A 26,447-nucleotide genomic window follows, 5' to 3' on the forward strand; every position below is an offset into this window, starting at 1 on the left:
ATATTTGCCAGAGTGGCTTTAACCATGTAATTTATGAATATTTTGAGGGTGAGGTCATCTCCTTGCATATAAGTTTTGATGGTTCATTGAACAACCTAGCCTGAGAAACTTCTTTCAGCTTTTGAATAAGACATGTGTGAGCACAGGTGGTGTTACCCTTTTATTTCATTCCCCACCTCCAAGGTTAGTATTACTTGCTTTCAGAAGTATGAATTTGAGAAGTCCAAGGCAGGAGAAAGAAGGGAATGGAAATTATATTCCGAGTTGCTGCAGGAGTCCTATGTGGGCATTGTATCGCAGGCCGTGGCTCTCAGAATGTTACATTAAATTCTGAGAAGCTGAGTCAGCACAATGGCCCTTTACAGGAAAAGATCAATAGCCTCAGGTCTCGTTGGCATGCATAAATTATAGGATAAATCCCAGCAAACTCCAGCTGACTTGGCCTCTAGGTTAGGGATAGCTTCTGAGTGTGATGGGCAGGGAAGGTCTCTTTAGCTGCTCAGCTTTAAATGAGCAAACAGAAAGAACCAGGAGCACTGAGCAGGTGGCACCCTAGAAGGTGGCCCTCACTAAATATGCTTTTGAACTAAATCATAAAAATAAAAGACTCTTGTTATAGACAGCTTTGTAACGGAAACATAAGTGTAATTTCATGTATATTGTTCATCCTTTCTTAAGTTCTCTGATAATTTCAAGTCTTCAATAATGGAGAATTTGTATTTTTCTTTGTAGTTGCATTTCAGGATTTGTGTCCATATGGCCATGGAACTGTCCCTAGTCTTCATGATACACGTGAAGGTGCGCTTTGATATATTTTATTTCTGTATTCTTATTTAATACAAACATATTATTTTACATTTATTTTATAACTCATGCTAACTTTTCTATATAACATATAGTATATTGTATTTAATGGACATATATAACCCTTATTTTGTATCATATACATTATACCTATATCATAAGACTATATCATGATATATGAAATACATTACATATTTCTCTGACAAAAGAAGTATTTACAACTCTGTGTTGAATAGACATACACAGTATTGGCATATCTTTTTATTTATTTATTTATTTATTTATTTATTTATTTTGAGATGGAGTCTCACCTGTCACCCAGGCTGGAATGCAGTGGTGTAATCTAGCTCACTGCAACCTCCACTTCCTAGGTTCAAGTGATTCTCCTGCCTCAGCCTCCCCAAGTGGCTGTGATTACAGGTGTGCACCACCACACCTGGCTAATTTTTTTTGTATTTTTAGTAGAAATGGGGTTTTGCCATGTTGCCCAGGCTGGTCTTCAGCTCCTGACCTCAGGTGATCCACCTGCCTCAGCCTCCCAAAGTGCTGAGATTTGCAGGCGTGAGCCACCACGCCCAGCCGGCATATCTTTTTATATGAGGAAATTAACGGGCAGTTCTATATTTTAGATGTCAATGAGTGTCTTGAGAGCCCAGGCATTTGTTCAAATGGTCAGTGTGTCAACACTGACGGATCTTTTCGCTGTGAGTGTCCAATGGGCTACAACCTTGACTACACTGGAGTACGCTGTGTGGGTGAGTGTTGGCTCCACACTATAGAGATTTTAAAGTTCTATTTTATTTCTCATATTCAGTAAAAGGTCTCTCAGGCACCCTGGGTGATGTTAGGATTTACAAATCCGGGATAAATAGCTAGTAGTGGCACCTTCTTCACCAGTCTTACATTTTCCAGTCAGACCTGATTTACGTGAAGATGGAGAGAGTTACCAACCTCTGTCTTCAACCAAACATACAAAATCTTATGTGTCCTAGAGACTTACAATTGCCAAAATTTCTCATTGGACATGAAATCCATTTTACTCTGTGCTCTTCCATGCCTGCTTTTGAAGCAGAAGACCACATCCTTCTTCTGAATTTGTCATCTTTAGGGCAAGTATTGCTGCCTGGGGGCCAGAGCATTGCACACTGATCCTTCAGATCCTCTGCACTGCATAACAGCCAGCCAGCCAAGGCCCAAGGGATGCCAGGGTTACATGTGCCCTTCTCAGATCCTGGAAATGGGTGAGGGCCAAGCGTGGGTCTTCCTGGGCATGCTCCTGTTAAACTAAAATGTCATTGTGGCACTTTCTTGTTATTCTTTTCTCAGATACTGATGAGTGTTCAATTGGCAATCCGTGTGGAAATGGTACATGCACCAATGTTATTGGGAGTTTTGAATGCAATTGCAATGAAGGCTTTGAGCCAGGGCCCATGATGAATTGTGAAGGCAAGTGATCTGTGTCTTAAATATTACTTCTTCTTGACATAGAAAGTTTTTAATATCTCGATATTTATTTATATAGTTTCTGGTATTCTGCTGGTGAGCATATGGTGGGCTTTTTTGTTTTTTGGGTTTTTTGTTTGGTTTGTTGGTTTTTAGTTTTCCTTTAGTACAGTTACAATAGCTGCTGTAAAGCCCTTGTCTGATCATTCCAGCATCTGGGTCATCTCAGGATTGGCCTCTCTTGATTGTCTATTCCCTTGAAATGGAGTCACGGTTTCCTGCCTTTTCAGTATATTTGTTAATGTTGGATTTATATTCTGGATATTGTGAAAGATATGCTTTGAAATCAGTTATATTACTCTGAAGAATATTGATGTATTTGTCTTAGCAGACAGTCATCTCTAGTTGGCACAATAGCAGACTCTCAGGCTTGAGAAGGGCGATGGCTCATCTATCAGTTTGTTAAAACCTACTCACTAGCATTCTTGATTTTGCCCCACACATGCATAGTACAGTCATGCCACTTGAGCTGACTAGATGAAAAACACATAGTGTTTCTCCTTCCCTGGCCTTCTTCTTTCCAGGGTTCCCCTCTCTTTAGCAGACTTGGTTGCCCTGAGATTCCCTCCCCTGGTTCCTCTGGATGGAATCTCAGAAAGTTTCTACTGGAGAGTTAGCTACCAGATGACAGCACTGCCAGGCCATGGTCATCTGGAGGGTAATTTCAGAAAGAAAGAAGCCAAATCAATGTGAAATTGCTCCCTACTGGTGGTTTGCTCTGACTTTCAGCTCACCACTAAAAACTTCAGGTAGTTTTTATATTCTTTCCAGAGTTTATAGCTGTTATTTTTGAAAGATGAGTTTGTTAGGTACTGAATTCTGCATACCAGATGTGTAATAAGTTCTACTATTCTATTGCTTTCTGTATGACCGCCAAGTAAATGACATCAACATCTAGTTATATAAATAATTAGAACTCTAAGCTGAGCACATGCCTATCCATTTCTTTGGTCAGATATCAACGAATGTGCCCAGAACCCACTGCTGTGTGCTTTCCGCTGCATGAACACGTTTGGGTCCTATGAATGCACGTGCCCAATTGGCTATGCCCTCAGGGAAGATCAAAAGATGTGCAAAGGTAAGGCCACAGACATGGGAGTAGTTTGAACCTTATTTGTCATGCTGGAGATACATTTTAATAATTTTACAGTTCTCAACTAATTTCTTCTAGAGCTTTACAGAAATATACATATGACAGCATTTTGCTAGTGGATTTCCATACCTAGATAACAAGACACATGATGGTATTTTTGTAAAATCAAGTCAGAGATAAGGTGGGTTGAGAAGCCCACTATTGTCACACTCTTGGATTCTTATTAAAGCAAAGATTGCCCTTCCCTGAACTTCTTATCACTATGAGCAGTACTGAAACTTACTCATCTGGAATATAGCCAGTAGCTGACAACAGCTGGGCTTCTCCTTTCTCTGTCCCACCATAAGATTACATGTTAAGTGTCAGAAGACCACACCTATGACTTAAAAGTACTGAACTACAGCTTGCTCCAGATAATTTCCTATTTTTGTTTTTTGTTCTAGATCTGGACGAATGTGCTGAAGGGTTACATGACTGTGAATCTAGGGGCATGATGTGTAAGAATCTCATCGGCACCTTCATGTGCATCTGCCCTCCTGGAATGGCCCGAAGGCCTGATGGAGAGGGCTGTGTAGGTAAGCGGTAAGGGAAGGTGTCTGCTTATGTAATGCCTCCACTCCCAGCCTACTTAATGGCACTGCTCCCACCTCATCTTAACTGCAAGCGAACTATTTTTCCAGATGTGTTAAGGCAGTGGTACAGCTAGCTTTCTTCCATCTCAGGGTCTCTGCTAATATAATAGGTTCTGGATTGTGGCACTTATGCCTGCTCAAGAATACCTGCCCTTTTGATTTTTCATATTTTAAAGAAAATTGTAAATAAAACTATATGTGTTCTGTAGGTACATATGTAACCAAGTAAATATATAGAAAAATATTTAAAAAGATAAACTAGGGTGGTTCTTCTATTAATTCATAGAAGGAATTACTGCTAGGGAAGACATTGAGATTAGAAGTAACTAGTCTGAGGTGATTTTAGATTTAAAATCTGTCAATTTTAATTTTTTCACAAAAGAGTGAGTTTCTGAACTATTCTGAATTACATGTGTCATAAAAAATAATATATGCAACAAATTATAATTGGATTTTTTAGTTTCTTTCTTTTCTTCATTTGTTAGATATTTCATTCAAATACAGTACTTAATAAAGTTAAAAATAGACCTACATAGATGTAGTTATGTGGTGGTTCTTTCAAAAACACTATTCTTCCAAGATCTGTTATCTCAGAAGATTAACCTAAACTCCTAAGTCATAGTGTGTGTTCCTCCAAGTCTAGCACAGGGCAAAATGCTAATAACTATGTATAGAAGAAAGGAAATCAGCATTGTTAATCATCCTGTCTTCTTACTGTACATGAAATTTATTTTCATTTATTTCTCTTTTAATTTATTTGAATGAAAATAATGCATGTATGTGCTGTTTAATCAGAGATTGGCTAAAATACTTAGAAATGTGTTTTAATTTTTAGGCATATAAATTTCTTATTTTTATAACTAGCTGAATTTTATACTATCTTTATTACATTTGAAGATGTGTTTTTAGGGTGGAGGGAGTAAGCACTGTGACCAGATTAAGAACACAGGTTTCTGGTTGTGGATCTGTCATAAATGATCTAGATGACTTGAAAGTGATTCAGTTCCCTGTTCCTCAGTTACTTCATCTGCATACAGTGAGAAACCTAGTCTGCATGATTGATAGGAGTGGTGGTGGCGTGTGTTGGGGAAGGGTGTATCTGCTCTAGCTCTTAACATTCTGTCATCCTCTGAACTTACTTTTTCAAAGAAAAGACCCAGGGCAGCATTCTACACTTGTATTCTTTTCATTGTTAAACAGCACTACAAAAGGTACAGGTTCTGAAACTTTTCTGATCCTCAAGCTTTTCATTATACCATGCTGACAGCTGAAATGTCTGTCTGAAAAATTTTTTTGATCATCACAAAACTCTTTGTAGAACACTTTCATGCAAACAATATGTTTTCACAACTAGCAATTCCAGTTTAAAAACAGCAAAAATATTATTACAAACAAAAAGTATTTACAAAAGTCAGGATGAAAAATAAAGCCACAAAAACAATCAATAAAAATGCCAATGCATGAAATTGGAATCAAACAGAATTAGCCAAAAGAGTCGATTGCAGCAGAAACTAAAAGCATTACAGTTAAGGGAAATTATGCAGGAAATCTAAAACCTCTTTAATGAAAACCGTAAACCTAATCAGAGATGGAAACTTGACTATGCAATATATTATGCCTCAGTAATTATTTCTTAAACAAATAAATGAATCAAGAAATCTGATAAGTAGAACATTGTTTTACCAAGATCATTAAATTTTCTTCTTTAGACTTTGGCAGACTGTCCCAATTTTTGAAAGTTTATCCAACCATCTTTGATTAGAAGATCATAGACATAAGCAAATGAGAAAAGTATGGAGTGTTTTTGTAGACCCATTTCTACACTGCAGTGTGAAGATAGGTAGACACAAACGAGAAAATACTGAGATGCTATTTAATTATCAACAAACTAGTCTCCTAGACATGGCAGCTGCCAGAGGTGTAGCAGGAAGAGGAGAAGCAGCAACTATCAGAGATTCTAAGGCTTTAAGAACTTTGTCAGAGACACATGACTCCCTAAATTACCTGGAAGCCCGAGCGTAGTGCCCCAAGGATAGAGAGCATGACAGATTTGGTAAGAAGATGTTCATACAACAAATATGAATTGAAACTACACATTAGGCCCAGTGTAGCACCTGTGACCTGCTACACTATTTTTCAGCAAGTAGCTGAACTGGAGAAAATTGTTCAAAGATGAATAATTACACAAGACCAGTGTAGCTGAAGTTTGTGCAGGAGAGTGGCATGAAGTGGGTCTAAAGGTAGGCAGATGCCTTGGAAAGGAATTTGGTTTTATGCTCAAAGTGTTATGGCAGAGTGACTCGGAGTATGGGCCCTGGGGATGGACTATAAATGTTAGCAATCTAGGTTCATATCTGCTAGCTCTGTGACCCTGGGCAAGTTGGCTTAAATATGTGCCTCAGATTCCTCATGTAAAAACAAATAGGAATTTTGAGCACAATTTCATAGGATTATTGGGAGGGTTAAATTTAAAAATTCACGTGAAACCCTTAGTACAGTGCTTGGCATAGAGTAAAATTTCAATTAAGTATTAGTTGTTGTTATTTTCTATTTTACATTTTTAAAGATATCTGGCTGCCTTATAGGTAATGGATTTTAAGGAGGTGGTAGCAGAAACAAGAGTTTCATTTAGGTGACCATCTTAAACATCCAGATGAGAGAAAAAGGAGGCTCAGATTAGGGCCACCGTAGTGTGGAAAAGGAGTGGACAGATTCAGAAAATGTGTTGGAAATAATCAACAGATTGGATTGCTGATGGATTGATTGAATATGTATAAAAGATAAGTCCCAGGATTTTTGCTTGAGCAACTAAAGTAAATTAGCTTACTATAATAATTTACTTGATGCTACTATTAGCTGATATGGAAAAGATTGTAAGAAACAGGTTTGGTTGGGGACACAGAAGAATGAAAGTTCTATTTTGGTTGTGTTCAGTGTCAGATACGTACTAGATTTCCAAGTGGGAACATCAAGTCAGCAGACATATTCATGAGCCATAGATGTAAATTGCTAGCAAATAGTGTTTGAAAAATTATGGGATTGACTGAGAACACCGAGAGAGAGATCCTGGAGAGTAGAAGGAGCAGGGCTCCTTCCCAGGAGACTGGACTGTGGTTGTTCCAGTATTTAAAGTGACTAAAAATAGTAGGAGACTAAGAAAGAGTAGCCAGCAAGATAGGAAGTTCTCCATGTCCGTGTGGTGTCCTGAGAACTAAAGTGGCCGTTTTTGTATGATGCTACTAAGATGTAGAGTAACATAGAGTTGTAATTAGATTTGGTGACTTCTTCAGGAAGTTTCAGTGGAGCACACGACATTAAGGAAACAATCAGTGATAAGGAAGCGGAATTTATTGTCATAGATCATTCTTCCAGAAATTTTATTCTGAAAAGGAATCAATACATATGGCAGCAGCTAGAGGGGTAATAGGTGAATAAGAGAGTTCTTTGTATTGTTTCAAGACGAAAGTTACTAGAGAATTTATGCTGAGGGAATGATTCCTTGAAAAGGGAGTATTGTGAAATCTGGGAAGGCAATCTAGAGTACCAGTATAAGAGCTGGCCTCAGAGAAAAAACAAAGATAGTTTAGCTGTTGGAAGAGGACAAAGGGTTGAAAGTGAGGGTACAGCCAGGTGGTTCACAGCGGAGAGATGTCTGATGTGTCTGAGTGTGTGTAGTGTCATTTTAGAAAATGGGAGTGTGAAGATACTAAGAAGCATAGCAGGATTGTTGAGGGAGGATCACGTACCCATTTGAGATTTGAGTCTTGAGTCTTGAGTCTCATTAAAATGAGGCCTGTTTTCCTCTAGCCTGTCATGCTGCACTGGATTGGACATAGAGTAGCTAGAAGTAGGGGCGCATTGGGCAAGAGTGATGGACAATGGAAAGGTCAGTAATTGGCAATCCTGATGCAGCCCACAAATTATCAAAGGGTAGAAAGTACAATGCTGGAAATCAACATTATTTAGATAGAGCAACATCACTCCAAGATATACCCTATTGAAGTTACAAATTTCAACAGAAAAAAAAAAATCAGGCCTTTTTTTTCAACCTCTTCTCAGTAATTCTTAATGCCAATGTCAATAAAGCAAAATTAATCTAAGAATTTGAAGCACAAATTATGTACTACAGCAGAAGCTTTATTATACATAATCAAACTTGGAAGAACTCAGGCAGTATATGCTGAGTTCTTCCAAGAATGCTTTTAGTTCAAGAGCCCTTTTTGAAAAAAAATCATTCAGACAAATCAAATATAATTCAAAATCAGGGTGAATTACATTAAGGATAGGATTAGATCAAGGCAACAGACCTTGCACCCTCCGATTCTAGAAATAATAAACTAAAAAACTTTTTAATTCATAACTCATTACTTTCGTATATACCTTTAAATTTCTGAAGTAAGTGGTTTTTTTCTCAAAGAGGAAAATAAATCGCAGGAGGCACATCATGGTGAATTTCAAAACACTAAGAAGAAAATGAACATCCTTAAAACTTCCAGAGAGAAAAACCAGATTTCCTAAAACTGAACAGTAACACTGGGTTAAAATAAATAAATAAATATAGGAGCAATATTTTGAAAGCATTCTAAGGGAAAATAATTTTGAACTAAAATTCTGTATTCAAATCAAGTATGAAAACAAAAGAAGACATGGTTGGAAATCTGTTTTAGAATACGTATACCCCTCTTAAATAATTACTGAACTACATATGCTAATTTTTTTAATTAATTCAAGAGGAAGCAATAATGTAAGTGGAACAATGGTCAGCCAAGAAACCAGTAAGCCTCATTAACTTAAACAGACGCTGATGGCACACTAAAAATTAACAAACCAAAACTTCTAGATAACATCAACATGGCAGGTGGTTCAGGGAGAGAGCAGAGATAAGGAAATTTATGCAGAGTGCTTACTGTGGCCCACAGCTTTCAAAACGGATACTTCTTGGCATTGATAGAAAATTATTCATTAAGAATGTGTATTGAAGTTGTTCAGTGGTTTCCACTGTAAGAATAGAAAGAAGACTGTACCTTCCAAATATGAGTTCAGAGGGAAAAGGAGGGCATAGGAAGAGGACAATCACACAATAAATATAAAACAATATAAAATGGCAGGTAAGACTCTAAACACATCAGTAATCATGACAGACGTAAGTGGTTTAAATTGCTGGTTAAAAGATAAATGTGTTTTTAAAAATTCAGCTAGGTTCTCTTTAATAGAATTGTAGTACCAAAATTGAAATCTGAGATAGGTTGAAAATAAAAATATTCAAGGCAAATGCTAATAAAGGCAAAGTGCATGCAAATATAAGTGGCAGTAAATTTAAGAAGTGTTTAAGTATAAACATGAAAGGAGCAAATTATCAAAAAGGCGTAATTGTCATGTGCTCTCTTACGCTTCTAACAACATAGCTTTGAAAAAATCTCAAACAAAATTTACAGAACATCAAAAAAGCCCAAAAAGTAAGGACATAGAGAATTTTAATAAAAACAATTTTGTTGAAGTAGGTTTATTTATCACCAACCAAAAGAGCAGTATTACTTAAATTTCCTGTCCCATGAACTACCCTCACAGACCACAGTTGTTCCTGTGATTTTACTCAAAACCAATTTAGGAGCTTGTCCTTTATTCCTGGCCTGTGTGGCTTTTACTCTACTCATCATCCCTACCCAATACCCACCACCCCTCTCCCCACCCTTTCTCCAATATCACAGAAACTGAATTCTTTTCCCCAGAGTTCCCATCCTTGCCTCGTGTCTCAGGGCAATTCTATCCCTTTTGGAGGCCAATTTCCAATTCTATATATTAACACCATCCCTCCTCTGCAGAGGATAAAGAAAAGAAAGAAGAAGAAAACGTTATCTTAAGAAAGAACCCACCTAGAAGGATGAAGTAAAGCTAAAAATATATTAATATTCACACATTACCATTTTTAATCTCATCATATTAGTATTTTGGCAAAGAAGTGTTAAATAAGATATAACCCATTAGGAGATAGCTTGTAAATTATAATTTTACAGTTTTCTCATTATTCATATTGTTTGTTTTCCTAAAGATGAAAACGAATGCAGGACCAAGCCAGGAATCTGTGAAAACGGACGTTGTGTTAACATTATTGGAAGCTATAGGTGCGAGTGTAATGAAGGATTCCAGTCAAGTTCTTCAGGCACTGAGTGCCTTGGTAAGTTGACATCCAAATATTTTATACTTGGTAGATAAAACATCTGTTCGTGATGTCATCACAGAAGAGCTCCACATATATATTCTTGTCTGCTAAACAAATCCCCCAATCTCAATAATCCACATGCTTCTTCCTAAAGGTGCACAGCTATTAAAATGATATATTTGTTCATGTGTGTGTTATATGCACATCTATGTGTAATGTAAATAACAATCTTAAATAGTCTTTCCAAAATTAAGATTAATTAAGCTCTTTGGAAAATTTGGCTTCAGTAAAACTTACATCAGAGGACGACTTAATTCCCAAAGAAAATATTTGCAATATGAGGTAAGTTCTGCCACAATTAATGCAAAATAAATGCCATATTTCAAAAATGCAGGGAAGGTTAATTTTTATATTGTGGTACAGAAAAAAAAATGCTTTACAAAACTTTTTATGGGAAATACGAGTCTCAGACATTATATTGTATTTTAATGCTAAAATGCATGCATTATAAATCATTGTAGTTAATTATGGCAGCTGTAAAAAGTGTGCTATAGTAAAATTCAAGGTAAACAAAGAAATAAGAGCAGTAAACTGACTCATCACTTGATTTAGGAGTATTTCAACTATATCAGATTTTTTGCTGAACAATGTCATATGCTTCAAATTCTAAGAAATTTTTGATCAAGAAAACATTTTTTTGTTTATTGTTATATCCAATCTATACCTTTACTAACTTCAGTCTTTTAGGAAATAGGAAAAGTAACCTACATATAAAGTGTAATTTTCTGTTCATGTTATTAACAGTTTTGCTAGGATTGTTTATAAAACTATATTAAAGATTTAATTGACTTTTATATCAGAAAAAATGTTTATATTTTTAAAAAATCTACTCAGTCCAAGTGTTTGAACAGTCTCTCAGATGTAGAAAATATGAGATATCAGATTGAATAAGTACCAAGCTCATAAAATATAGTCTAGAATTTGCTTTCCAGAAACTAATCCTGGCACTCATTTGCTTATTTAAACGAAAATAATTTAATTTGATTTTCCTTTCCCTTCTATTCTACAGAAATGGTAGTTCACTATCATTTAGTTGGCAATGGATTAGAGGAAAAAATTTATCTATTTCTAAATTAGAGTATCACTTTTTGTCAAATTTAATAAACTGTAGTCTGTAGTGAAAGAATATGTTATGAACTTAACTGTCAGCAAAACTTTGTAATCATTAAGCTGTCTTAATTATTCCTAAGGAGGAAATTCTTGACTGCCCTGCTTAATTTGAAAGCCAGCATAATGAAATGTCAGTTCCGCATCCTTAACTCTTTCTACTTTGCTATTTCAGACAATCGGCAGGGACTCTGCTTTGCAGAGGTATTGCAGACAATATGTCAAATGGCATCCAGCAGTCGCAATCTCGTCACTAAGTCAGAATGCTGCTGTGATGGTGGGCGAGGCTGGGGCCACCAGTGTGAGCTTTGCCCACTTCCTGGAACTGCCCAGTACAAAAAGATATGTCCTCATGGCCCAGGATATACAACTGATGGAAGAGGTAAGGAGATGAGGAAATTTATTCATATAATCAACACATTGAATTTTATGAATTCAGATAAATGTGAAGTAAAAGTGAAAAATTGATACAGTAAAAAGAATAGCTAAAATGTTTATACTTTGATATTTAAATTTGATGTGTGTTTTCATATATATGTATATAGAAAGAATAATCTTTGCTAATGCTTTAGAGATTTTAAGAGTTATTCTTCCTATCAGACCTAAGGGGTAGAATGTATTACTCCCATTTTAGCAAATGAGGCAAATGAAGCACAAAGCTAAGGTAACATTAAGTAATTTTCCCGAGATCACACACTTTTTAAGGGATGGACCCAGGAATGGAACACATCTGTCTGACCCAAAGACCATGCTTATAACCCCCAAACTATACTTGCCTTATTTAAATAAATATTGCTTATTTGAATGCACACAGGGACTTATTCTATCTGCAGTGTCTTTACAGACTAGCAAGTCTCATAACTGATTAGTCCTTTCCATTCCTTGTACAACCAACTGATATATTAATGTCCTAAAAACATACAACTTTCCTCCATTTACTGTATGAATTCCCAACCTTGTGCATGACAACTTTGCTAACCAAAGCCTTTCTTCACAAAGCTTTTCTTCAGAGTCTATTGCAAATGTGAATTTGAGGCCAATCCAAGGGAAATTATCACAAATTCCAAACTAGTTGGACTTTGACGGGGTAGCTTTCTAGATTCCTCCCAAACTAATTCATGCTTACATTGCAAAATGGGTAGTCTTAAACAGGGCTTTCACCAGAGCCTTCCTTTATCTCTTCCCATCACTTGAGATTATTTTTCTGTCACATCCATGTTGCCGTTCACCTGAATGATGAACAGGTGCTCCGGTGCTATTACAAATGTTTGCAGTTATCTCATCTCCATTTCTTAATTTCTCTTCAATTCTAACCAGTTTTACCCTTGCGTATATGTTAACTCCTGATTGTTTTTGTTGTTTTGGTCCACAGATATTGATGAATGTAAGGTAATGCCAAACCTCTGCACCAATGGTCAGTGCATCAACACCATGGGCTCATTCCGATGCTTCTGCAAGGTTGGCTACACCACAGACATCAGTGGAACATCTTGTATAGGTAAGGATGGGCACCTCCATGTCTGGGGATTTGGGGGCTAATCAACTACTGTTTCCTACAAGTCACTCATTATCAGTAAGTGTCTTTATTATGGAGCTTTGGAATATACATTTTATTAAAATGATGCCATCCTCTCGATAATGTGCTTCTTAATCACACAGCACTTGGCCTTTGTCCAGTGATATAGGATGGAGAATTGTTTACGTCATCCAAAAAAAAGTCTGTTCAATGAGGGAAACAAAAATTACAAATACGTACTTTCAACATTTTATATTTTAATTTAAAATTGAAAGTGCACATTTGTTTGTCACTCTTTGAATGAAGGAAAAGGGCTTTTTCTTATGAATATGTGTATGTTAAGAGAATGTTTTCCGTGTTTCTCTTTGCTATTTTTTTGCGTAAAGTATACCAAGTAAGTATTACCTAAATAAAATTTCCAGCTGCGGAGCATTCTCAGTACAGAATCCTTCTACCGTTTTACAATTTATTTTTCTTGTTCAATTTGTTATTGTCTCACTCACACCAATTTATGACCGTCATGGGGCAGAAAGGACTTAAGACTTTCATTGAGTCTTTCCAAAGTATCGGGGGAGCCCGCCCCGGATAATTCAACTTGGGTTCTTTTCTATTTCCCTAAGTGTCGGCTGGTCTGAGAAATAAAGGGAAAGAGTACAAAGAGAGGAATTTTTAAAGCTGGGTGTCCGGGGGAGACAGCACATGTTGATAGGTTCCATGATGCCCCTGAAGCTGCAAAACCAGCATGTTTTTATTAAAGATTTTCAAAAGGGGAATGAGTGTACAAATAGGGTGTGGGTCATAGAGATCACATGCTTCACAAGGTAGTAAAATATTACAAGGCAAATGGAGGCAGGGCGAGATCACAGGACCGGGGCAAAATTAAAACTGCTAATGAAGTTTCAGGCACGCATTGTCATTGATAACATCTTATCAGGAGACAGGGTTTGAGAGCAGACAACCAGTCTGACCAAAATTTATTAGGCGGGAATTTCCTTGTCCTAATAGGCCTGGGAGCGCTACAGGAGACTGGGGCTTATTTCATCCCTTATCTGCAATTGTAAAAGACAGACGTCCCCAGAGTGGCCATTTTAGAGACCTCCCCCTAGGAACACATTCTCTTTCTCAGGGATGTTCCTTGCCTAGAAAAAGAATTCAGCGATATTTCTCCTATTTGCTTTTGAAAGAAGAGAAATATGGCTCTGTTCCACCCAGCTCTCAGGTGGCCATACCTAATGGTTATCTCCCTTGTTCCCTGAACATCGCTGTTCTCCTGTTCTTTTTAAAAAGTGCCCAGATTTCATATTGTTTAAACAATTTGTGCAGTTAACGCAATCATCACAGGGTCCTGAGGCGACATACATCCTCAGCTTACGAAGATGACAGGATGAAGAGATTAAAGTAAAGACAGGCATAGGAAATCACAAGAGTATTGATTGCAGAAGTGATAAGTGTCCATGAAATCTTCACAATTTATGTTCAGAGACTGCAGTAAAGACAGGCATAAGAAATTATAAAAGTGTTAATTTGGGGAACTAATAAATGTCCATGAGATCTTCACAATGTATGTTCTTCTGCCATGGCTTCAGCCAGTCCCTCTGTTTGGGGTCCCTGACTTCCCGCAACACCAAAGTATTCAACTTAATTTTTATTAAAGAAAAAATTTTCTCCTTTATATTTCATTAGCTTACTTGATAGTCTATCAAATTACCTATGTCAATAACAAATACACCTGGCATTAAAAGGTTAAGAAAACCCAGCTGACTTCTTTGAAACAGAAGAGCATGAGTAATAGAGAATAGGCCATTAATCATGAGCATTCAGCATTCTGTGAACATCAACATTATATGTTATGTGGAGGAAATGGAGATTGTCTGCTATCACTCAGAGTCTGAGTAGGAAAGAGATGGCACATTTCAAGGAGGACAATTCAAGGAGGGTCTAACAAAAGGACTGTCTATACACGTGTGAGCAGCGTATACAAAAGCCAGGAGGCATAGTGCTGTGTGCTGGAGCTGTACTACCGCTGGGCAAAAAAAAAAAGAGGCAGAGGTTATTGGAACCCGAAAAAAGAAAGTTGTGCTCAGAAGAGTGCCTTGCGAGGACCTGTGACAGCTGATCCAGGGACTCAGCCAGTCTGAGCCTATCTTGCCAGGAGGGAATTGAGGAAATAAGGGCCAGACAGAAGAAGAGGGCAAGGGAGAGCCTCTGGATGGAGTCCGTAGAGCTCCGACTCCTGGGCCTGAGAGCAGGGTGGACCAGGGTGAGGACTGAATCTGAAGGGGAAAGTGGAAAAGTTTGCAACACCATCTGTGATCCCACAAGATGCTTAAGGGAGCCTCCGTAAAGAGAGTTTAAGAGAACTTGTGCCACATCCATGTGTCAAACATAGAGAAACTCTTACTAAGTTTATGATTCTCAGGTTGTAAACCAAAGTGTATTAATCTAAAGAATTTAGTAATTTTGAACCCAGACAGTTGTCTAGACATCATAATATTTACCCAAGATCCGTAGATTGATTTACAAAGTAAACCTATATATTACTTTAGAGAAAATCATTCTGTGCATCATTTCTTTCTGGCTATATTCCACTTTAAGTTGAAGAGGAAAAACAAAAAGAATGAAGTAAGAATATGGAAGGAGGAAAGAGTCCAGTTGTTTTTTTTTAACCAGTAATTTAATCTTCGCATCACTTTTACTTAGACCTTGATGAATGCTCCCAGTCGCCGAAACCATGCAACTTCATCTGCAAGAACACTGAGGGGAGTTATCAGTGTTCATGTCCGAGGGGGTATGTCCTGCAAGAGGATGGAAAGACATGCAAAGGTGAGTGAAGAGTCTCTGACAATTGTGACCCTTGTCTGTATCTTTTCTTTCAAGTGTAAATATTAGATTATCAGGGATTATGCTATGTGCATCACCTTCATTAAAAGGTACCTTCCTAGGGGCCGTGTTATTGCTCAAAGAAAAACTCTACCAATAGGCTCATTGCAGGAGGCAGAGAGGATTAAAACCCAAGTTAAAACAGTTTGCTTCTTATAGAAAACTACACAAATTTTAAAAAATAAAATATAACAAATATGTTGGTATGGGAAGAGATTGAAACAAATCACTGAAACAAGATTTTTGTTGTGGTTGCTTATCTAAGCTTTTATTTTTCTAAGCTACCTTTATTATGGGTTTACTGTGAAAAAGTGAAAATAAATAGATAAATTTAAATTTTTTGCTTAGGTAGTATCAAAAGTAATTATTTATCCAGCTAAATTAGATCATTAAAATAGCTTCAATATTATACTCATATATTTGATTTTATAGTAAGCCTCATCAGAATGAAATTAATGGACTGCAGAAATTTTTAAAATATAGATTATTCTCAATAAAATGAGGTTTTATTTCCAAGGCATATCAAAAAAATAAAATAATAGCAAGCACTGCTTAGATCTGTTTAGTGAACTGATATGGGTCCGTGTTGTACATTGTTTATAAATAAGTATGACTAAAGCGTTTTTTAAGCTGTAAAGTAATGAATTAGTCTTGCCTACATCTTATGTGGTACATTTATTTTAAATATAGTTTCCAAATTAAGTTTTAATATAGCCAAAATCAAATTTTGAGTTTCTTTATTAGTAGAGTCCAAATATCAACACCATTTATGACTAGAATTACAGATGGCTGTATTTTGCTTCCTCTAATATTAATGCCCGTGTTTTCATCTGAATGTGGAAACTCTTAGTGTTTGTGTTAGGACCTTCATCAGTTTCTAGATTCTGTTTCATTTTTATTTAATCCTTCCTTTAACAGGAATAAGTAATCAGCCATGCACTATACTGCATTCAATGCAAGAATTGTAACCTTTGGATAGTAGCTTTGAGAACAGTTCATGAAAACTGCTATTATTCTGCCATTCAGTTTCTTATGTTATATATTGCCTTACTTGCCCTATCATCCTAGCCCATAATATTTATTCTGCCTAATATGTGAAAAGAAACTGTTTTCCATATGCCTGTGGAAATCTACGAAGCTTCCAGCAAAAATGTAGACAAAATGCTTCTAATGGAGCATGTGCATCTCCTGTGACTTCACAAGAAAGGAAATATAGCCAGATAATCTACTGTGGTTTTCATTGGCTTCTCTCTAATTTCAGACCTTGATGAATGTCAAACCAAACAGCATAACTGCCAGTTCCTCTGTGTCAACACCCTGGGGGGGTTTACCTGTAAATGTCCACCTGGTTTCACACAGCATCACACTGCTTGTATCGGTAAGACAGGATTACAAATGATAAATTTTACAAACTTCCAGTAAATGCATAAAAATTGTATTTAAAATTATAAACAGAAGAATGTCCTGGTACTTATATTCATAACCAGTACCCCATAATGAGTGGTCTAAAGAAGTTGCTCATAATATAGATATTTTCAAGAACAATATCCAAAGGGGGAAAAAAAGGCCTTTGTAGTCCAAGCACATGCACAGTAGCCATATTTCAAGCAGTGCCTTTATATCACATTCTCAATATAACCATGGTGTTCAGACAAAGTATGATTGAAGGCTCCCTGTAATTTAGAACATGTTAACAAACACACTGAGCTTTTATTTTAGAAGACACATGTTAAGGAACTTTCCGTCAGTGTGCCCTCAATCACCCCAAAATATGCTCTCATCTCAAACCTCTTGAAATACACTGTTTCTTACCACTTTTGTCTTTAATATGATAGTGAATTTTGGTATAAATTTTCCTAAACTGCCATTTTCACATCATGAAACTTAGGTTTTCATATATTGCTTTTTACTTCACATGAAATTTAAGACATGTCATAATTGGAAAGTTTGACGCTCTGCTTCTTGATGCTTTGCCAGACAACAACGAATGTGGGTCTCAGCCTTCGCTTTGTGGAGCGAAGGGAATCTGTCAAAACACTCCAGGCAGTTTCAGCTGCGAATGCCAAAGAGGGTTCTCCCTTGATGCCACCGGACTGAACTGTGAAGGTTAGTTGATTTGCTCAAAAATTCTTAGTCTAGTAACAGTAAACCATATATATTTTTAACTTCCAAGACACTCAATGAGAAATTGGGATAATCTCAAAAAAAAAGAAAAAAAATAGTATTGAACAAAATAGGACCCAGCAACTGATTCCTGGTCATAAATTTCTATGTGTCACTTTGGAGACAGAGGGAAACTTAGATGCAGTGAAACAAAAATTCTGTGATTACAAATTGACTTTTAAAGTAACTGTTGACTACTCATAGATCTGATAAAGAATTGAGTTGAAAAAGAATTCTGTGCATAATATGGTTTGCAGTAGTGTACAAGCATACCAGAAAAAAAAAATAGTTGACCTTTGTTCCATGATTCTTAAATGTATAAGAATTAAATATCAAAAGAATCTGTCATCATAGAGAATTGAACAAATGTAGTGAACATGCTAGGGTGAAATGATGGCTGTTCCTATTTTTTATGGCTCAAGCTCCTGCTTCACTCCTTCACTTTCCTACAGTGGACCTTGGTCTCCTCTGCAATAGCTATTTCCTGTAAAATCCAAGGGAACATTTAAGTGGGAACAAAATAAGAACATGCTTGCAGTTAAGAAAATTTCATATAGTTCTTCACTATTTATATTGCAAGTACTAGTGTATGACAAGAAAAATGCATTAGGATTAGTGTCTTATAAAACACCCATGCCAGGATTATGAGACTATATTTATTTCCCTTACATTCTTAGATCGTATTGCAATTTATAGTTTTCTTGATTTTAATCACCCTTTTAACATTAACTATTCTTAGAAATATATGATTTGGATCTCTAGAAGTATATTTAAAGTATTTAATTTGCTCTCTATAAGTCTTGTGGGACTTTTATATGTATCTCATTTTCAGCAAAGAAAAATTCAATGTTTAAAATGTCAATTTTAATATTTTATCTTTCAAATCATTGACACATTGAAAGTATTCTGAACCTACAGCTGTTTGCCACATGCAAGTTCAGCCTGTGACCATCCCCATAAGATACCATTTATTAATTATCCATGTAAATTTGTTACACACCTCAGACATGCCAATTTTGTTTTACTCTTTATGGATAGATTTCAAAGATTCGGTTGTCATTCCAAAAGAGCATGCATAAATAAACAAAGAAATTATTCCACATGTATAATACACCACATCTTGTCTAAAAATAACACATTTAAATACTTAAGAGGGATTTACATCTAATTAATCTTGAATGGTAATAAAAATTTTTACGTGCAATAGAATTATACTTTTTAGGTATCTCTGTAACGCTTCTATCCTCCCCAAAATGAGGATTATATCTCAGTTACTTTCAAACTTACTGAAACATGCAATGCAAATATAGTTTTATATATATGATTTACCAAATAAATCATACCATATGCAGTTAATTAGTTCAAAAAGCACAACATTTGTGGTGGCTGTGGTTGACTTGCTGAAATTGAGATGTTACTTAGAGCACTGACGTGCCATGGTCTGGTGGAGAGCAGAAGAATGAGGTGGTCTCTTATCTCAGAACTCTTCCTCGCACCACCACTGACTAATAATCATGTGACCTGGAAAAATGACAGACTCTCTGTGTGTCACGTCTTGTGTGTTTGTTCCCATGATAACAGTTACCCCAGGTTTCGTTTGGAGTGCATTTAAAAATAGTAGAAGAAAGTGACATGAACGTTTTACCCGGCTTGTTTTTGCAGATGTTGATGAATGTGATGGGAACCACAGGTGCCAACACGGCTGCCAGAACATCCTGGGTGGCTACAGATGTGGCTGCCCCCAAGGCTACATCCAGCACTACCAGTGGAATCAGTGTGTCGGTGAGTGCACTTTTCTTCCTGAAAGTATCTCTGAATAAGATGAACAAATTGTGAGGGTTGAGGTTTCAGTATAGCCTTTGAATTTTAGACTTTAAAACTAGGCCTTGAGACTGATGCATGGGGACTCATTCTGCTAGTGTGTATGTTTGAAAATATCTACAATAAAAAGTTTGTTTTTAAGTACATAAACGTTAACTAGAGGTTTCTTCATTTTAAATTTCTGCTAATTTTAAGTTTCTGAAGATGATGTTAAGAATCACCATCTTTGTTTGCCAAGGTCAGCCACTTTTTTGTCTGTAATTTGATATCTTTAGATTTCCCATCCATTCCCCTCATACGAATCTAAAGGAATTCACGTCAGCTTAATGAGGACAGTCCATGTGTGCTCTCCTGTCACATAGATTTAATAAAGGATGGGAAGTGTTTTAAGGTCAAAAAAGTACCTACTTATAGCAAATGCTGTTGGCAACTCTAGACAGAAGTGTTTGTAAAATAAAATACATGGGCTCTCAGCTCTGTTCCTTGCATTGATAATAGTCACTGAAATTCTCCTTTTAAGGAGCGATTGATCAAAGAGAACATTATTCTCTACTTGAATAGCCAGCTGACTTACTTAGCATATGCCTAATTTCTTTGCTCCATTTGAATGCCCTTCACAGACCCTCCAACCAACACATTTTGACGCTAGATCCTGCCATAACCGAGCAGAAAGGGGCACTGGGGTCCTTCAGAGAAATACCAGGGTGCTTCCTGTTTCTGTGTAGTAATTCAAATTACTTCCCAGGTTATTCACATATTGAATTATTGTGATCCACTAGATAAATTAGTCTTATTGTATCATTTGTGGTCTTCTCAAAAGAAATTTCTAATGACAGCTTAGTGAATTAAGAACAAAACAAGATAAATTTCAATGGAGAGAAAATCATGCCAGGTCAAAGACAGACACTTTACCACACCACGAATATACACTCATAGGAGGAAATGCAGAAACCAGTAAGTGATCAAAAGTTAAAGACAAGACAGTTTCAAAAAATTATTAAAATTACCAGTTAGGCAATCAAAATAACTTGATAAATTTAATTCACTTTTTTTCCTCTTCATAGAAAAAAGAATGTTGCAGAACTCCTTATCCCCAGATTTATTGATTCATAAACAAAGGCAAAGTCTTTAGAATATCAGGAACAATATTTTTTACATAGCTATTAAAATAATGTAAAACATTCTGTAGGTTGCCTATTCACTCTGATGATAGTTTATTTTGCTGTGCAGAAGCTCTTTAATTTAATTAGATCCCAGTTGTCAATTTTGGCTTTATTGCAATTGCTTTTGATGTTTTCATCATGAAGTCTTTGCCCATGCCTATGTCCTGAATGGTATTGCCAAGGTTTTCTTCTGGGAATTTTTTTTTTTTTTTTAAGACGGAATCTCGCCCTGTTGCCCAGGCTGAAGTGCAGTGGCATGATCTCAGCTCACTACAGCCTCCACCTCCCGGGGTTCAAGTGATTTTCCTGCCTCAGCCTCCTGAGTAGCTGGGATTACAGGAGTCTGCCACAATTCCCGGCTAATTTTTTGTATTTTTAGTAGAGACGGGGTTTCACCACGTTGGCCAGGCTTGTCTTGAACTCCTGACCTCAGGTGATCCACCCGCCGGAGCCTCCCAAAGTGCTGGGATTACAAGCATGAGCCCGGCCTCATGCCCTGCCTCTTCTAGAGTTTTTATGGTTTGGGGTTTTACTTTAAGTCTTTAATCCATATTGAGTTAATTTTTGTATAAGGTGTAAGGAAGGGGTCCAGTTTTAGTTTTTTGCATATGGCTAGCCAGCTTTCCCAGCATCATTTACTGAATAGGAGATCCTTTCCCCATTGTTTGTTTTTGTCAGGTTTGTCAAAGATCAGATGGTTGTAGATGTGTGGTTTTACTTCTGAGGTCTCTGTTCTGTGCCATTGGTCTATATGTCTGCTTTGGTACCAGTACCATGCTGTTTTGGTTACTTTAGCATTATTGTATACTTTGAATCCATCTGGTCCTGAGCTTTTTTTTGGTTGTTAAGCTATTCATTACTGCCTCAAATTTAGAACTTGTTATTGGCCTATTTGCGGATTTGACTTCTTCCTGGTTTAGTCTTGAGAGGGTGTATGTGTCCAGGAAATTATCCATTTCTTCTAGATTTCCTAGTTTATTTGCATAGAGATGTTTATAGTATTCTCTGATGGTAGTCTGTATTTCAGTGGGATCAGTGGTGATATCCCCTTTATCATTTTTTTTATTGTGTCTATTTGATTCTTCTCTGTTCTTTATTAGTCTGGCTAGTGGTCTATTCTGTTATTTTTTTCAAAAAGCCAGCTCCTGGATTCATTGATTTTCTTGGAGGGTTTTCCATGTCTCTGTATCTTTCAATTCTGCTCTCAGTTATTTCTTGTCTTCTGTTAGCTTTTGGATTAGCTTGCTCTTGCTTCTCTAGCTCTTTTAATTATGATGTTAGGGTGTCGACTTGAGATCTTTCTAGCCTTCTGATGTGGGCATTTTAGTGCTATAAATTTCCCCTAAACACTGCTTTAGCTGTGGCCCAGAGATTCTGGTACATTGTCTGTTTGTTCTCATTGGTTTCAAAGAACTAAAGAGCTTCTACACAGCAAAAGAACTATCATCAGAGTGAACAGGCAACCTGTAGAATGGAAGAAAATGTTTGCAATCTACCCATCTAACACAGGTCTAATATCCAGAATCTGCAAGGAACTTTCTGACACAGGTCTAATATCCAGAATCTGCAAGGAACTTAAACACATTTGTGAGAAAAATACAAACAACCCCATCAAAAAGTGGGCAAAGGATATGAACAGACACTTCTCAAAAAAGGACATTTATGCGGCCAACAAACATATGAAAAAAAGCTCAACATCGCTGATTATTAGAGAAATGCAAATCAAAACCACAGTGAGATACCATCTCATGCCAGTCAGAATGGCAATTATTAAAAAGTCAAGAAACAATAGATGATGGTGAGGCTGTGGAGAAACAGGAAAACTTTTATACTGTTGGTGGGAATGGAAATTAGTTCAACCATTGTTGAAGACAGTGTGGTGATTCCTCAAGGATCTAGAACCAGAAATACCATTTGACCCAGCAATCCCATTACTGGGTATATACCTACAGGAATATAAATCATTCTACTATGAAGACACATGCACATATATGTCTATTGCAGCACTATTTACAATAGCAAAGTCTTGGAACCAACTCAAATGCCCATCCATGATAGACTGGATAAAGAAAATGTGGTACATATACACCATGGAATACTATGCAGCCATAAAAAGGAATGAGAGTATGTCCTTTGCAGCGACATGGATGAATCTGGAAGCCATTATCCTCAGCAAACTAACACAGGAACAGAAAACCAAACACCACATGTTCTCACTCATAAGTGGGAGTTAAACAGTGAGAACACATAAACACGGAAAGGAAGGGAATCAACCATGGCGGGGCCTTTTAGGGGGTGGAGGGCAAGGGGTGGGAACCTAGAGGATGGGTCAATAGGTGCAGCACAGCACCATGGCACACTTACAGCTATGTAACCAACTTGCACATTCTGCACATGTATCCCGGAACTTAAAGTAAAATTTAAATAAATAAAATAATTATATAAAACAATTTTATTATATTGCAATATTTATAAAATATGAAGCCCACCACTTTAGTAAATACCATGGACTTCTTGGTTAATTCCATAGACCTTAATCCAAAAGAATGATTCTCTAGTATTTCATATTGTGACAGCTTAAACAGAATTTTTTTTAAGGAGAACGTAAGGAGAAATAGGAACATGCATGGAGTGCCAATTTAATTTCAAAGTTTTTCAGTTTCCTGAAGTTTTTGTTTCTAAACATGTAGCACAGAACTAGCTGCACAGGTTTCTACTAAATGTAGAAGCTCTGTTTAAAATAGTCTGACTTAAAATCAAGATGGTGTGGTGTATCCCAATTCCCCTTTATGAAATCCTGGGGTGGGCACTTTGATAAGGCAGTCACCCCCAGAGCAGCTCGCACTGGAGTCCAGCCAGAAGCCTGTTTGCCTTCTAATCAGGAGAAACTCCATGAGCAGAGGAATAAATGGTTTCAAAGATGAGTCTAAAACTAAAAATACATGAGCAGATATCCCTAATTGCACGTATTAATTTGTAAGCTTGTTCTACTAAAATGGGTACCTCTATGCAGCAGGTGCCTGGGTACGACACATCAGGGATTTATTTCAGCAGATTCTAGATTCTTCTGGGCAGCGTTGAGGAATCCAGCTTGTCTCTGATAAAATTGCTGACTTTCTTCCCTTGAATTCATGTAATGCCATTGGATTTTTAACTCAAATATATGGCAGAAATAGGGTGAAATACCCCTTCAGGAAACTAATAAAAGCAACAAGTTAGCAAAAGAAAAAGAATTAGTACAAAACGCAAATTAAAAAGCCACAAACATTTTTTATCTGTCACTACTTGTGTGAATATCTTCAGCCATTCATGTGATTGATGGGGGAATACAGAAGGAAGCATTTCAGACAGATTTCCTCAGGGCTGCTTGTCAGTGGTCAACACTGTTAGTCAATGCATCAGATAGTTTAAACCAGCAAAATTGTAAACCTATTATGTTACTAAACTTACCACCAGTTGGAAAAGAATGAAAGTTCTTTGAAAGTGTCAATGCTGAAAAAAAGCTTTCAATTCAAACTAACACTTCAGGGAGTTTCCTGCCAGTTGTCACAGATAATTCACAACTTTCTGGTAGATAGAGTGTACAGATGTAGGGAACATTCTCAACTATTTATAAGCATTAGAGTTATTCCAATACAATTATTCAGAATTGGAAATATGTAAATATTAACATTTGCATATGAAGAAAAATTATGTCTTCAAATATGAAGACTTTGTGTTTTAGTATTAGTAACTTCCAGTTGCTTCTATAGCCTGTTCACAATAATTCACACATGTTTTAGTGAGGCTTGAATCAGTTCAAACTATGTGTCAGACAGGAATATATTTATTTAAGTCTATAAATTTTAATCATGATACACATTTATAGAATATAAATATGAGATATCATGGTGCTTGCAAAAATGTTACATATTTTTAAATATTCTTGTAAGTGATATGTTTAAGTGTAATTTATTCAGTTAATTATTTTTGCCTGGTAATTTTTCTTCCTAACACAATGTCTAATGGTATATGCATGGCAGGATCATTTTATTAAATTGTAATCTAATTTAGATTTCCTGTTAGGAGAGAAACACTGCATAGGAATGTCAGATCTAATTATAAAAGCAGATGAGCCTTTGTGGCAGAATTCCAAGTCTCTTGTATATAGAAATAAAATAGCAGTTACAGTTACATCATATGTAGCCAAGTTACTGAGAATTTATTTATTGTATCTGCATTCTTCCCCTGCCCTAAAGGCTAAGAATTTTCACATATTAGATAATCAGCATCTTTTATATTCAGTGATTAAGAAACCTACATTTAGTGGTCTCCTTTAATTCTGAGACTATCAGAATCATGATACAAAAATGTACCTAATAACATCTACCCTTTGAGTAACTTCTATCCTGTACTTAACGAAGTTTGATTTCCTGTCTGGGAGGCCTGTTCACTGAGAGCCCGTGTGCATCCTCCAGATCTCACTGAGCTGCTGCCGATCCCTCGCTTCCCCACTAGGTCCTGTGTCCTCCGCGCACGCCTACTTGCACATGGGCCTGTTTCCCTACGTGGGCTGAAATATATGCTTGTCATATATTAGGTAAACACACACTCTTTGCTCCACATGGAGTCACAAAAATTGAAAGAATTCCATGGAACAGATGTGATTTGTTCCCAGGGTGAAATTTGGATTATAAAAAAAGCCCAAAGAAGTCAAGCCGCGTGCTGTATATCAACCAGACAGTTAAGGCAAAATTATAATCTCCGAAGTTGAAAGCATAATCAGACTTTGATTTTGTAAAAATGACAATAGCAACTGAAAGTATAACCTATAATTATCCTGCTACCAGGGATTTATAGTATAATGTTAGTCATTAAGTGAGTAAAAGCTATGTGCTGGCTGATAGCTGGATGCAAACCTGCCTCAGAAGGCGCAGTCTGCACCCAGTGGGTTCTCAGACATTTTAAACTGAACTAGTTGTTAGTTCAATTGATTTAATTAAATAGTGTTGATTTCCATTGTTTTCATTTAGGGTTTATGCATTTTTTTTTAATGCTTTCTCCTCCTATATAATGAAGGTTTGGGGAATTGCTGGGGGAATGGATACAAATACTTACAGGGATTTTTAAAAATTGATATATCATAAACTTCTCCTTTTTAAAGTGTACAGGTAAATGGGTTTGTAGATTCTCACAAAGGTACGCAGTCATCGATACTACCAGTTTCAGGACATTCTCATCACCTCCAAAAGAAACACGGTATCCAAGAGCGGTCGTTTCCCATTTCTCCCCCACCGACATGCCCTGGCAACTCATTTTCTCTCTATCTCTAAGGATTTGCCTGAGATATAGGCTTTTGAAGTAACCTTCTGTTAAGAGAATAGAAGAGTTATTCACTAGGCAAACTGCAAATATCTGTCCCCAAGGGCTGCAGACATATTTAGAAACAGTACAAACAGAAAAGAGCAAAGCAAGGGTTTTTTAAAGCCACAATTTAGGGGAACTATTTTCATTAATATGCTTTGCAAATCAGTCGTCAGAATAAAATAAAATACCGTGTTAAGAG

The 26,447-nt window shown here is 36.7% G+C and overlaps 1 protein-coding gene across 1 annotated transcript in view; it reads left to right on the forward strand.

Moving 5' to 3' along the window:
• The window catches only part of LOC105467220 (fibrillin 2), a 275,881-nt gene that overhangs the window by 243,567 nt on the left and 5,867 nt on the right, over positions 1–26,447 (forward strand). Inside the window, exons 51-62 of the mRNA XM_011716704.3 lie at positions 733–798; positions 1,434–1,559; positions 2,131–2,250; positions 3,263–3,385; positions 3,844–3,975; positions 10,082–10,207; positions 11,535–11,741; positions 12,732–12,857; positions 15,576–15,698; positions 17,017–17,133; positions 17,733–17,861; positions 19,581–19,700. Coding sequence (XP_011715006.2) covers positions 733–798; positions 1,434–1,559; positions 2,131–2,250; positions 3,263–3,385; positions 3,844–3,975; positions 10,082–10,207; positions 11,535–11,741; positions 12,732–12,857; positions 15,576–15,698; positions 17,017–17,133; positions 17,733–17,861; positions 19,581–19,700 — 1,515 coding nt within the window. The remainder of the gene's footprint in view (positions 1–732; positions 799–1,433; positions 1,560–2,130; positions 2,251–3,262; positions 3,386–3,843; positions 3,976–10,081; positions 10,208–11,534; positions 11,742–12,731; positions 12,858–15,575; positions 15,699–17,016; positions 17,134–17,732; positions 17,862–19,580; positions 19,701–26,447) is intronic.

Source organism: Macaca nemestrina, chromosome 6 (genome assembly GCF_043159975.1).
Source record: "Macaca nemestrina isolate mMacNem1 chromosome 6, mMacNem.hap1, whole genome shotgun sequence".
Lineage (NCBI taxonomy): Eukaryota > Metazoa > Chordata > Mammalia > Primates > Cercopithecidae > Macaca > Macaca nemestrina.